This window comes from Mirounga angustirostris, unplaced genomic scaffold (assembly GCF_029215605.1).
Source record: "Mirounga angustirostris isolate CCGP_5_RB_7025 unplaced genomic scaffold, mMirAng1.0.hap1 SCAF_15, whole genome shotgun sequence".
Taxonomy (NCBI): domain Eukaryota; kingdom Metazoa; phylum Chordata; class Mammalia; order Carnivora; family Phocidae; genus Mirounga; species Mirounga angustirostris.
This window is the reverse complement of record NW_026991723.1, coordinates 27,186,303-27,200,949: the sequence shown is the minus strand read 5'-3', so window position 1 is coordinate 27,200,949 and position 14,647 is coordinate 27,186,303. Positions and strand designations below refer to the sequence as shown.

Below are 14,647 nucleotides of genomic sequence, written 5' to 3'. Positions count from 1 at the left end.
AGCCCCACCCTGAGAGGCACTTTGACCTGTTCCATGCCCGGGGGATAAAGCATGCCAGGTTCAGGAACACCAAGACAGTTCAAGGTTAGGACCCTATTATATTTGTTATTTACTACTTTTCTTTAATCAAACTTAGTTCTTCTTTAATGAAGACTTTTCCTCAAATCATATTTTCTCCTTACATGTTGGTACAACCCTCATTTAGACTCAATTTTCTCTCACTGCATTTCAGTTTTCTCCCAGGTCCCCCCAGCTTTGATTTCTAAATACTTCACTTTTCCCATCCCTTACACTACCGTTTTCCCTTCTCAACTTCCACCTCTTTGGCACAGGCGTGAATAGCTCCAAAGCAACAGCTGATGGTTAGCAGGAATTGCTTCCGGGAATTTGAGTCACCATGTAACCCCACCCAATGCCATTAGTTAAGGCCTTGACCTAAGCTGGTTAGAGATCCTCCCCTCCCAAGGGAATCCCTGGATGTCTTTCCCTGCATTTTTGGTACATTTGGCCTCCATGAGGCCAGAGTAGCTCAGAGAAAAGATTTATATATTACACTTTCTTAAATTCAGTGAAGCCCCTCCTTTTTTGGTCTTCTTTATCAGCTTCTCTTATTTTTCTGAGTGTCTAAAGGTTAGTCAGCCTCAGTTTTTTATCCTGGGTATTTTCTTTTCTCTCCCTTAGGTCTAGTGCTTACCAAAGTTCAACCGTGCGTATATCAACCTTATGATTTTGGACATCTCTGGATAATTATTAGTAATTTTCTTCAAATGGATTTGATCATTTTAATTTATATTTTTAAAGGAAAATTTTACTTCACAACTCTAAATGGAAATTTAGCATGTCAAGTAGAAGATGAATCTAAAAATTAAAAAACATAAAATTTAATTTTTAACATGGATTTAAAATAATCAATAAAAGCAAGTCATTAAAAATTTATAAACTTATAAAAATGCACACCCCAAAATAAGTTACAGAGAAGAATTGAACTGTTTGTGGTCAGACAGGAATAGTGGTTATTTGGCTTCATGTTCCTTGTCTCTGGCTTACAGTTAGGGAAACTGAGGCTCAGGAAGGAAGATAAGTTGCCCAACATCAAAGCAAAGTAGAGGTAGAGCTGATCAATAGCCAGAGGCCGGTGAGTCCCAGTTTCAGAGTGTGATCTCAGAATGGGAGCATTCAGAAAGGAACAATGGTTCTTTGGGGTGTGAAGGCTTCATCAGAGGACAGGAGCTTGGTGCATGGTAGAGTAAAAACAAAAATTTTAGAATCAAAGACTCTGGTCAGGTCTTGACTAAATTAGGCCACTAAAGCCATGTTGCCATCCACCTCCACCCCCCAATTATTTCACTCTTTGAGCCTCTGGGGGTTTTTTGGTTTTTGTTTCTTTGAGAGAGAATAAGAGAGCATGCACATGTATGAGCAGGAAGGGGCAGAGGAACGGAGAGAATCTTAAGCAGGCTCCACACCCAGTGCATAGCCCGACTCTGGGCTTGATCTCATGACCCTGAAATCATGACCTGAGGCAAAATTAAGAGTTGGACACTTAACCAACTGAGCCACCCAGGTGCCCCTGAGCCTCTGTTTTATAACATAACATGAATTGTAGACTTCTGAGAGGACAATCGGACCCATGTACCGAATGCTCATCCCATCAATAGAAGTTTCTTTCCTTAATCCAGCCCTGATTTCTCTCTATCACTGCCCTGTGTCCAGTGCCAGAAGGGATGCCATCTGTGTGGAGCGGACTAGCGAGGACAGAGGCAGTAACTTCCAGCCTCTTCCAAGGGGGCTGGGTCTTGAAAGCCAAAGATGGCCTACTGATGAGTTCTGATGGGCTCAGATAGTCCCAGCTTTGGGTAGCCAAGAGAGGGCTTCAGGCTCTGAGGTACAGCCTGTGAGCCCAGAGATATTCTCAGGCTCCAAATCCAGTGAATGCTCAGAGGCCTTTTGGGAAGTGTGACCCTGGGAAAGCTCTGGGTGGGTAGAAGCCTTGCAGGGAGCCTAGAGAAGTCTAGAGTGAAGCATTTGATGTGTTTGGAGATGAGAGGTTCTTTCTCCACTGTGACAGTGGGATCTAAGAAACAGCCCTGAGTTGGGTATTCGGTTTCCATGGGGAAAAGAGACAGCTGTGACTTGGAAGTGGGGGGAGGAGGGAAAGACAGGGTGGCTGGTCTCCATGGCAACAGGAAAGGGAAGCAGAACTTTCCATCACTCAGAGGGTGAGATTACTTGGAAAAGTTTAAAGCACGTGACCCATCCCCAGCTTGGAACCAGAGGGAAGTAGACCACCCAAGAGAAACATGGGATTTATTTCAGGAGTATGAAAAAACAGCAGGGCACAGCCAAGCAGAAGAAGCTGAAATTGGCACTTCAGGCATGCTTGAGATTCTATGTGTCCTTGAAAAATATCCAGGTGTTTCTGGATTCTTCTTGGTGCCAAGGAAGACAGATGGCAAAGTAGCCTAGAGATTGCCAGCACTGGAGGTGGGGGGAGGGAGAGAAAGGGAGTGGAGTGGAGTGTCCATGCTGAAAATCACCAGGGAGCTGCAGCTGGAAGTCAAGAGAGACACAGGACGCCATCAAGTATGGAGCAAGTCCAAGTCGGCAACAGCAAACCACTGGAATGGACTGGGCTGAGAGAACCAACCACGAGTCCCTGAGTCTGAGACTCACATTAGATGTCCAGCAACAAGGCAAAGAAGAGAGACTTTAAAGACACCAGAGAAGCAACAAGTCCATTCACAGAGCCTGTGGATGTGTATCCAGGGGCACTTCTTTCCAGTCCTATGATTACAGAGCATCACTTCCCCAGATAGCATTCAAGGAAGGTGGAGAAGGAAATCTGAACAATGGGGCACATATCCAAGAGACCAAACCACCAAAGATATGATCTGAATCCGAAGACTGAGATATGTTTACTGGCAAGTTGCACTTTTTTCCTCCATAGTTCCCAGGAGAGTAGAGCCCCAGAGTAAGATTAGATCAATTTGGGAAGTGGGGGTGGGGAGTAGTACATTCAAAGTCGAATTTTCAATTTCAGGACATTTGTCACCATCACCATATTTTTTAATACTTCAAGATCTGGGACTATGTCTGTTTTCTCTCACTCATCAGGCCCATATCAGGCACTCAACATTTCTTGAAAAAATGAAATGAATGAATGACCACAAATATATGGCTAATTCTGGAAAAACAAGGTCTAGGTTTTAATTATTTGAGGTCACTGGCTTCCTGACTTCCCTGAGATTTGAAAACATGCACTGGAAATAAACTTCTTTTACTTTACGCAACACATCTTAGGTTGTAAATCTAAGGTCCCGGAGTAATTTCAACTAAGACTCTTCGGCAGGCAGAAGCAGGAGATTCTGTTAGCCCTTGGCAATCCTCAAGCCACAGAAATTAGAAAAGTCCAGTCTAAGCCAGACTCGGAGGAAGGTCTTCGAAAAAACTGCACAAAGAAAGCCCCCCAAAGGCCCCCTGAATGTTGTCCCCCCTAATTCTCCTCTGTCCTCTGCCTTCCATGGAGCAGAGGAAGGAGTATCTGTCTCCTCTGATATTCTAAAAAGATTGATATCTGACTGGAAGTTCTTCTCTGATCAAACATCAAAATTCTAAATGCATTTTTTAATTTTCCCATTCATACGGTAATTTCCAGGAAAGCCAAAGTCTGTTGCAAAGTCTGGAGGTGAATTTGTTTAATAGAGGTGACACAAACTTTGCTGGCTGCCATCCATTCTCACCCTTCTCTTTCCTAACAGGACCCAGATTTTATCCATTATCCCATCCTCCCTCAAGCAATGCGAGTGTCCCAAAGCAAGTTGACACCACCCCCTCACTCCAAGGGTGAGCCTGAGGCTCTACAATGTGGTTCCCAACTGGAGGTGATATTGCACCTCAGGGATGTCTGGCAACGCCTGGGGATATTTTGGATTGTCACAACAAGGGGGAAGTCATCTACTAGGTAGAGGCCAAGGACATTGCAAAACATCCTGGGGATATTTTGGATTGTCACAACAAGGGGGAAGTCATCTACTAGGTAGAGGCCAAGGACATTGCAAAACATCCTGCCGCGCACAGGACAGCCTTTCACAACAGAGAACTATCCAACCCAAAATGCCAATAGTCCTCCGGTAGAGAAACACTGGTCTAAGGGTTATGGCATCCCCCTTACCAGGGATTGGTTTAAGCTTGCACGTTTCTTGGAAGGTTGGTCCTGGCTTCCAGAGGCCACCTTCTCTCTTTCTGGATGTAGTGGTGGACAGATGTGAAGTCAGGAGCTGCCAATGCCATTGTGACACTCTGAGTTATGCCCTCCCCTGTACGTGAAGATAAGGCCATATACACAGAAGGGTATAACCACTCGATAAAGCTGACATTGGGGTGCCTGGGTGGCTCAGTTGGTTAAGCGACTGCCTTCGGCTCAGGTCATGATCCTGGAGTCCCGGGAGCGAGTCCCGCATCGGGCTCCCTGCTCAGCAGGGGGTCTGCTTCTCCCTCTGCCCTCTTCCCTCTCGTGCTCTCTGTCTCTCATTCTCTCTCTCTCAAATAAATAAAATCTTTAAAAAAAAAAAAAAAGCTGACATTGAAGCTTACAACACCCCTCTGAACTCCCAGTTTTGTGAGCCAATAAATATCCTCATTGTGTAAGCCAGTTTTGAGAGACGACATCAACTACCTCCATTTTGACCTCAGTCTGTACTTCCTCATTAAATTCTTTCCAGTTTATCTCTTAACTCAGGCAAAAGACCCTGCAGGGCGAAGCATCCCATGATGGGAACCAAAACTACCCTCTCAAGCAATAACTAGTGCCCTGAGCCAGCAAGACCTGTGTGATTGACCCCAAGACAAGGATCTACCTCACCTTTACTGCCTACCTGCACGTACCCACCCACCTTTGTCCCTCGTTCTCCTTATATAAACCTAGAAGTATTTTCAGCACTTTGGAAACAGTCTTTGAGACACTAGTCTCCTTTCTTCCCAGCACTGGCCTCACTGAAATAAATTCCTTTCCTGTTTCACCACCCCTCATCTCTCTGCCTTCGGATTTGGTCAGCGGCCAGTGGCTGAACCTGGTCTGCTTGGGACCCCAGCGCCAGGTGCTCTCACTTGCCTGTGCCCCAGTTACAGTTTAAATTAGGTGTTGCATCACACTCAAAGCTGCATGCATCCTAACTGATTCAAGAAGTATTCTTTTTTTTTTTTTTTTGATGTTTTATTTATTTATTCATGAAAGTCAGAGACAGAGACAGAGAGACAGAGAGGCAGAGGCAGAGGGAGAAGCAGGCCCCCTGCCTAGCAGGGAGCCTGATGCGGGACTCGATCCCAGGACCCTAGGATCATGACCTGAGCCGAAGGCAGACGCTTAACCATCTGAGCCACCCAGGCACCCTCAAGAAGTATTCTAACATAATTTTCTGAGAAATTTGAAAAAAAAGAAAAGAAAAGAAAGAAAAGAAAAAGAAAGCCATTATGAAGATATTAAAGATTTCAGGCAGACGGTGAGGGAGGGGTAGAATATTTTAAAGTTTCTGAGTTCATAGTCAATTCCACTGTAATATCAGACCTTTGTAAGAGAACTGATAAACCTCAAGAAGAGAGGGGAATCAAATGTTCATGAAGAAGCTTTGCTGTAGAGCCAGGCTGGTCCTGTATCTTTCATTCATTCCATAAATAGTTCTAGAGAGTCTGCTATGAGTCAGGCAATGGTCTAGCCTCTAGAGGACATACTGCTAAACAGAACAGTCATCTTTGCCTTTGTCGAACTTACATTCTAGCAGAGGGAGACAGACAAGAAACAAATAACCATGATAAATAATTAAATGACAAGGCAGGTGACAACGTGTATGTAAGTGCTATAAGAAAAAGCAATAGAGAAGCACCTGGGTGGCTCACTTGATTAAACATCCAGCTCTTTTTTTTTTTTTTTTTTTAAGATTTTATTTATTTGGAGAGAGAAGAGAGCACAAGCAAGATGAGCTGCAGGCAGAGGGAGAGGCAGGCTCCCTGCTGAGCAAGGAGCCCGATGCGGGACTCCATCCCAAGGCCCTGAGATCCTGACCTGAGCCAAAGGCAGATGCTTAACCCAACTGAGCCACCCAGGTGTCGCTCTTTTTTTTTTTTTTTTAAAGGCATCCGACTCTTGATCTCAGCTCAGGTCTTAATCTCAGGGTGGTGAGTTCAAGCCCCATGCTGGGTGTGGAGCAAACCTAAAAAAAAAAAACTTAAAAAAGCAATAGGTGAGGTGAGGGGAGTTGGGAAGGCAGTGGAGAGGGTGGTGAATAGCAACTTAAATAGGCAGTCACAGTAGGCCTTATTGAGAAATGACCTTTGAGAGACGATACTAAGGAAATGAGGTTGTGAGCAATACAGACACCAAAGAGAGGAAAAGCATTCTAGACTAAGGGAACAGCCAGTGCTAAGTCCTGAGGCAAGAGCTTTCCTGGTGTGATGAAGGAACTGCAAGAAGGTAGTGTGGCTATGGCAGAGTGAATGAAGGGGTCAGAGGAATTAGGGGTGAGATCAGAAGTAAAGGGAGGGGCTTTGTAGTCATTGTATGGACTTAGGCTTTTACTTCCACAGGAATGGGGAGCCACTGAGGGATCTTGAGGGGGAAATCATAATCTGGCTCAGATTTTAACATTACTTTCCTGGCTATCGTGTATAGATAAAGGAGGACACAAGTGAAAGCTGATGATCGCAACAATACAGTGAAGCAATGGTGGTAACTGGCAGGTGGAAGTAGCAGAGATGGTGAGACAACCTTGGATTCCAGACGTATTTGAAGGAGCCAACACAATTCCCTTAACAAAGTACGTAAAACACACTAGGAAAAAAATGGGTTGACAAAGCTGTGAATACAACTCCTCAGCTTCTGACTCCATGGCCCTACAAAGAACAAGAACAGTGGCATCGGGTATGTTAAAGTTTGACTTGTCAAGATATATCACAATGTCAAAGTGTGGTTGAAGATAGAAGATACAATGTAACAAATGGAGCAGGGTTAATATCCCTGGAAGCAGATGGAGTCCAAACTTCTGCTTCATGCTGTTAGAAATATGTCTAGACCGTGAAACAATCATCACAAAAGTTCTGAGAAACTCAGTATTCCCTCCGGTGACATCCAAAGAAAAATCAAACCAAACTTTTAAAACTGGGTTTTAAGGATCAATTTAAATTCCCACTGTAGTATTATATGGACAAAAAGAGCTGTATTATCTGTCAATATCTTTTGATTAGTATCACATCTCATTTGAGAGAGGCTCATTTACCCTCAACATGAATCTTAAAGGCAAATTTAGAATGGGAGTTAGGCATTGGGGAACAAACACACTGAAGAAAATGCAAACAAAAAATATTTTAAACTCAAAAAGATGTATCCTCCACTGATCCTGTAGAACTCTGGATTGAGTTGAGGCAGACTTTTCCTCAACCAGTTCTTTTGTGTAAGAATTACTCAGCTGGGTGTGGTAACGCTACTGTCCCATAATAAATGTATTCATGTATCACCACACTCCCTTTGGAGCCTATTAAAGGCCATTGTCTGCCTGTCGGACAGATTATTGGTTTGATTCTCCTGTCTGTTCAGAACCAAAGCATCTAGATAAGGCATTATAAAAAAGTTGTACCAATGTGTTTTAAATCACCTTAGTATATATAGTAGTTAATAACGGACTCTGCCTCTAATATTAAAGTTTGATTTCCAGCAGTGCCATTTACTTTACCATAAATGCTACTTCCCCGTCTTTAACGGGTATAATGATTTTTTCCTAGAGGATTTGTTATGAGGATTAGGGTTAATATTTGTAAAGCACTCTGAATAGTACCTGGCAATACCCAGTGCGCATGTGTCCATTATTAAGAACCAATGCTCCACGGCATCTCATGGATTTAAATTTAATGCTCTTAAAAAGCAGAGAAAGCAGAACCGTCACACTTTCTCAACGCTCCCTGATTTTATTAGTTGTTGGACGCTTTCCAAAGCATTTGGAACATGACAGCTAGGAAGGTCAAAAGAAGAAAAGAAAGGGAACCCGAGGTGTTTGTTCGCGAGTTCCAGGTGTGCCTCCGCGGTGCTTTTAAGGCCTAGTAGAGACCGGCGGCCTCTGTGAGGCCCGCCCGGGCGAGGAGAGCAGGGACCGAGCGGTAGCACCCCCGCCCGACCTGGGTCCCGAGCCCCGGAGGGCGCGCACGACAGCGGCGGCGGAAGCAGGCGGGGCGGGGCGGGGCGGGGCGGGGGCGGGGCGGGGCGGCGGGCGGTGCGCGTTTCCGGCGTGCGCGGCGGAGCGCTCGGGTGGGGGCACCGCCGGCTCCGAATCGCGCACAATGAGACAGCGCTGAGCGCCGGAAGTGGGGCCGAAGGAAAACACGGAGAGGGAGCCCGGCCGGGACAGGAAGAGGCGGGGGACCGCGGCGGAGGTGGTGAGTGCTGTGGGGCGCCTTCTCCCCGCGTCCCTCCCAGACTAGCCTCCGGGGTGGGTCTCCGGTGGGTTCCCTGGTCTCCGGAGTAGAGGGCGGGCCCGGCCCGAGAGAAACGTTGGCTCCATCCCCTGCCGGCCTCCTCGCCCCAGTTGCGAGGACCTGGGAGCCCCCAGGCCGGCGGGGACTGAGCTCTCGGGTTCGAGTCCGCATCTTCACTTTGTGTCAGACCCTTCCGGCGCCGGAGAAGAAGGGACTTGGGTGGAGGCACTCGGCCCCGGCCCCCTGGCTGGCCGGGGGGACCCCGGAACCCCATCGAGGAGGCAGGTCACTTCCTGCTTCCTGGTCCCCGAGGTGGCTTCGTGGCCAGGAGTGCGGAGACGCCTCTTCTTTCTCTGTCTCCTGCCCCGAAGGGTGGAAACTGAGGCAGATCGAGGGTGGGGCGATCAAACGGGAGTCGAAGAGGGAGAAATGCTTTCCGTGACAAAACCAAACTTGTTTGGGGTTAGAGAATGAGGACTGGGGAGGTCAGCTGGAGTTGTCTCTTCGTCAGAAACCTAGCCCCTTTGACGAGGGGAGCCTTGGTGGGGAGCGAGCCCGTCCCCTGCCCAAGCGACCGAAGCCCGAGGTTCTGAATGGTGGTGGTGAGGGGGAGCCGAGGCCCTTCCCTGAAGGACGGAGAAGGGACAGAAAAGTGGATTTGAGCTACTTTCACAGAAAGTTTCGGTTACTTTGTATAACACTTAAAAGTAATTGCCAACTTTTTTTTTTTAAAGACTCTTTCCGGAGTTTCTAACAACATAGGCTTGGGAATGAGGGTTTGGTTTGGTTTTTTGGAGAAGCGCTTTTGTTTTATAGGTAAAGCCAACCAACTTGGTAATGAGTAACATTTTTTAATACTGCAGTTCTCGAGACTGTAGGGAGCTTCCCTTAGTCACAGATGTAATCTTCATGTTAAATAGTAAGTACTAATTTTCGTGAAGAATGTTACAGGATTCAAGCCTCCCAACTTCTAGTGTAATGCGATGATTATTTGAATGTGATGGAAATTAGGAAAAGAAGAGTTTGTATAGGCTTTTGAGCATCTGTACAATAAACGTGTGGTATTTCATATGCTTGGTATGATATCTTGTTATAGTTTGATGATTTCCCAAAATGCCTTCTTTCAGGTGCAGAGTAAGAAAATTGAAGTCAAAGACCATGGGAGATGCAGCAAAACCTTATTTTGTGAAACGTGCTAAAGACCGAGGGACTGTAGATGATGAGGATTTCAGAAGGGGTCACCCCCAACAAGATTATTTAATAATGGATGATTATGCTAAAGGCCATAGCAGTAAAATGGAAAAAGGCCCTCCAAAAAAAAAAATAACACCAGGGAACTATGGGAATACCCCCAGAAAAGGACCATATGCTGTTTCCAACAATCCCTATGCATTTAAAAACCCAATTTACAGTCAACCCGCTTGGATAAATGACAACCACAAAGATCAGAGTAAGAGATGGCTCTCTGATGAACTTGCTGGTAATTCAGACAGTTGGAGGGAATTTAAACCTGGACCTAGAATTCCTGTTATAAACCGACCAAGAAAAGACTCCTTTCAGGAAAGTGAGGATGGATATAGGTGGCAAGATGGAAGAGGCTGCAGAACTGTAAGACGACTACTTCATAAAGACTTGACAAGCCTAGAAACCATGTCAGAAATGGAAGCGGGAAGCCCTGGTAATGTGTTCCAACTTGTCAAGTTACAGCCCCAAAGTCGCAATGTCTTTTTCATCCAAATGAGGTTTATTATTTTCAGCAGTGCCGTTCCGATTTTTCATAGTTCCTGCTTATTTAATGTGAATACTTTAAAAATTGTAATCATGGTATTTGGGCAACTTCAACACATTGCATGTACTGGTCACTTTAAAAGTTCACTTTGCTATGAGGCTCATTTTACTTCAGTAAACGTATTTCCTGTTGATGCCTTTTACAGAAGAGGGCGACTATCACCCTGGGGACTATATCATATTTTCTGAGTGGTGTGTATGTATTTTCTAAATTATGTATTGTAATTTTGTATTTGAATAGCGAATGTGTCCATAATATAAATGACAGAATATAAAGCTAAAAAAAAAAATCGTATTCAATGTCAGTATGCAATATAGACTGTATATATTTCCTGTCACAGAGAGTTATATGTCTTTTGGATAGAGCATCAATCTCCGGAAGAGGATAGTCCAAGATTTTTATTTTTTTTCCTTAGAAGTGACCATGGCAAACAGGCTGGGACACATTACAGACAAAAGTTTTGCGTTTTAGTTTCTGTAGCACCAAAACCCTTTTCTGAGTGCCCTCTGTGCTTGATTAATAATTGCCTCAAAGTGATTATACGTTTTTCTAAAAGGTGAATAGATTTTGTCCATGTAGCAATGATTTCTATAAACAGGAAAATTATCTAATGGACAGTAATAACTGAAATGAAATAAACTCATAAATATGAAGGAAAAAGTAAAACTAGTCTGAAAATGTAAATTATGCTTGGAAAAATGGGCTTTTAAATATATTGGCTGTAACCTTTTTTTTTTTTTTTAAGATTTTATGTATTTATTTGAGAGAGTGAGATTGAGAAAGAGAGTGTGCATGAGCACACAGGGAGGGGAGAGACAGAAACAGACTCCCCGCTGAGCTAGAAGCTCTATGCAGGACTTGATCCCAGGACCCTGGGATCATGACCTGAGCCAAACGCAGCCGCTTCCTCCTAACTGACTGAGCCACCCAGGTGCCCGGCTATAAGCCTTTTTTTAGTGACCATATGGAATGGGTGGCAAATTGGTCAGCACTTTAAAGTTTTTTTAAATTTACATACATCTAGGCAACATTGGCACTCTCCTAGGTATCCAGAAGCCCTTATGTGATATCTCACAGTGGCCAATTTACATCTATGCATGTTACTGGTAAGGCATTAGAACTTGTGATCTGGACATCTAGAATATTTAACAGAGAAAACATCATTTGTTATCTCTAGGGGGTCTTATGATAGTATTAAATGAGAGAAAAGGTGCTGTTTTATATTTGTGAAGGTAGGAAAAGCAAGAGAATATGCCTTATATCAAATAGCAGAAATAGAGTGAGGTGTTAATAAAGGAATCCCAGGAGAGAGAAAATCTTGGCTGCATAAATCTTTAAGCTAGAAAGAAATTGAAGGAATTGTCTGATCTAGTGCTCTGTCATGATACATCGGTACAATCACAGTTTTTCACAGCAGGCAGCTGTGGCCTGGTGAGGTTAAATTTATTTTAGCAGGGTGGTGGATGAGAAAGTGGAACTTGAAATTGAGTGCTGTGCTGCTTTGGCCATTTACTCAGCCTCACTGGACCTTCAATCTGACAGAGGGAAACTGAACACATATTGATAATTTCTCGGCTTTTGGTTGGTGTTTTTCTTTTTAAAAGTGTATATATTTAAGTATTTCTGTATTACTGTATCCAGGTAGGACATGGACATCTTAATGCCGTTACCAATAGTTTTTTAAAAGAAAAAGTTGGTCTCAAGTAGAATTATAAAAACAGATTTATAGAATATAAGTTTGCAACCAGACAGACATTAGTAGGGACTGTTAACAGACTAAAAATTTGTTGTATATGTATTCTTGTTTGGTCTGAAAAGCAACTAAAAAAGTTACTTTTAAGTGGTTTTGAACAGGAAGTACATACATTTTTTTGCTGTCCTTTTAATTGAAGACAATCCCCAAACCCCCATGTTCTCTCTATATGGAGAATAGGTGTGCGCTTTCACAATTGCTAGATGAAGGACCGTTCAGCTTCTAGACCTTGAACATCTTCATAAGAAAAATATTAAGCTTTGGTATGAAATTACTTGCTGTAGAGAGAAATTCAGTTTGAAGTATAAACTTTGCACTGCACTCAGGATTCTAAAAAGGATCTCATTAAAGGGACTGAAATTTTCCTTGAATCAGAATTCTGTCTTATTAAGGAAGGGTCTCATTAAATGATGTGAGAAGACAGTAAAAATTATCTTAAGAGTTGCTTTGTTTTTTAATACTTATTTTCTATTTTTCAGTTCTACGTTACCGCCCTGTACTTCATCCCTCAGATATCCTAGATTGCCAATTTAATGTATTTGGGACAATGCCATTAGTGATCTTAGCTGGAAAATATCCACTCATATACACATGTACTTTGTGAATGGAATAATGGGCCATATGCAAATAAAATATGGGAGACTTGGAATACTGTATATAGAGAATTCATGTTACAAGACACCTGCGATGAGCCAGGTAGTCTTCCTCTACATAATTGTGGGAACTTTTTAGCAATACCCAGCTTTGTCTTTCAGGATTCCCTTCAGTGAGATTTTATTTGACTGTTTTTACCATGCAGTCCTGTGAAACTCAGTTCAGAAGGTGATAATTGTCTTGTCAGTTATGGTCTAGTCTAGATGTGAATGGATATGCTACAAGGGGGGATTTCAGTAAGTTCTTTGCAGTTCTTATATTGTTAGATAAAAGGCTGAATTTCAGAATTCCATCCATGCTTTAATGTTTATTTTAAGTCCCATTACTTTCACTTAGTCATTTGTCCCCGAACAAGTTATTTTCTTGGGCCAACATTTTCCCCATCTGTACGATGGGGATAATATCAACATCTATGACAGGATCACTACAGGGATTAAATGAGGCAGTGCACATAAAGTGCTTGCATTGCATCTGTTACATAAAAAATACTCAGTAATGACAGCTGCTGTCATCGTCGTGGTCATCGTCATCAGACAGAATTTCTGCAGCCATCCACTTCTCTGTATAAAAACAGTAAGGAGTGGGGCACCTGGCTGGCTCGGTTGGATCCTGCAACCCTTGATACCGGGGTTGTGAGTTTGAGCCCCACGTTGGGTGTAGAGATTACCTAAAAATAAAATTTTTAAAAAGAAAAAGCAAGGAGTTAATCGGGCTCTTTGGAGGGAAATTGTCATTCCAGAAGATGACAGCAAATACAGTTAAGTGAAAAGCCTTTGTGATTTGAGAGAGGAGAAGTTAGAAAAGGAATTTGGTTCCATACCAATTACTGGTTTGTGAACTAATACGGACTTTTCTAATGGGTATTGCACATATTGGTGTAAATCTCTAATGAGTGTTTGCCAAAGTAAGAAACTTGTTATGAACACTGAAATTAGATGTAATTATTTAGAGTAGAGCTCGTAAAGATACACAAATGAGAACAGACACACCTCTAAGTTAAAAGAAGTGCTTATCTCAGAAGTTGATGCAGACGGAGAGCACAGTCCTTAAAAGATGGTGATAATTGGGAGTAGGGGAGTGTTAAAAGCAAGTATTAAAAGTAGACTAGTTTTTCTCTGCAAATGACTACTTCCCTTTTAGTATTTTATTTGTTTGGTCCATTTTGATGGATTTAAAAAGCAAAACAAAACTATTTGTCCTAATTAATTTCTTTCAATTGCCACTTATATTATAGAAGCTATTTATAGAATTTCATTATATATTCATCTTATGGTACTTTGAGCACAGTGCTTGCTACTTTTCCTTTAGAGCTGTTGACAACAGCTTTTTGCAAATTAGAGATCCTATACCTCCCTTTTCTGACTCAAGTTTTTTCAGCCAACGGATTCATTGTAACTGCTGTACAAGAAATGAGTTCCACTGAAAACTTGACATAGGAATTGCCTCATGCAGAGCTTTTCAGTAGGTTTATATTTTGAAAGACTAATTTTTGATCAGCCCTTTAAACATTATTCAAACCATTTATCACAATTTTAATTGGGGAAATTAGCTTTTATTTTAATCATGTATTAATGATAGATTTATTTTCAGAGCTTGATAGACATTATCAAAGCTATTTAAAATGATTTTTTTATAGATCAATCCCACAGTCATCTTCAGTTTCACAGGTAGAAAAGTTGTAAATTTAAAAAAGGGAACAGATTCATTTATTAGTTATAAAGATTGTAGAACTAACAACAGAGTTTAAATGAATTAGTCTATACTTGTAGAAAACTTTTATTTCAAGTAATGGCCTTTTTTCTTTGAAATGTGCTTAGTGTACAGACTGTCCAAAGAAGCTAAAATGAAAATAAAGATAAGATAGCAACTAGTTGTCCTCAGTAAATAAAATTTTGGCTTGGACTTCTTGTATCCGTGTGGGGAGAAGGCCCAATGACATGAAAGCTAAATTTACAGCTAAATGATGGATTTTCATTCCACAAAAGAATGTAGTT

At 42.6% G+C, this 14,647-nt stretch overlaps 1 protein-coding gene across 2 annotated transcripts in view; it reads left to right on the top strand.

Annotated features, from left to right (window-relative positions):
* Positions 1 to 8,279: 8,279 nt before the first annotated feature.
* TUT7 (terminal uridylyl transferase 7) overlaps positions 8,280 to 14,647 on the top strand; it is a 66,537-nt gene continuing 60,169 nt past the window's right edge. For both annotated transcript variants that reach the window (XM_064579258.1, XM_064579257.1), the window contains exons 1-2: positions 8,280 to 8,418; positions 9,585 to 10,135. In XM_064579258.1, the coding sequence (XP_064435328.1) occupies positions 9,616 to 10,135 (520 nt within the window). In that variant the 5' untranslated portion in view covers positions 8,280 to 8,418; positions 9,585 to 9,615. The remainder of the gene's footprint in view (positions 8,419 to 9,584; positions 10,136 to 14,647) is intronic.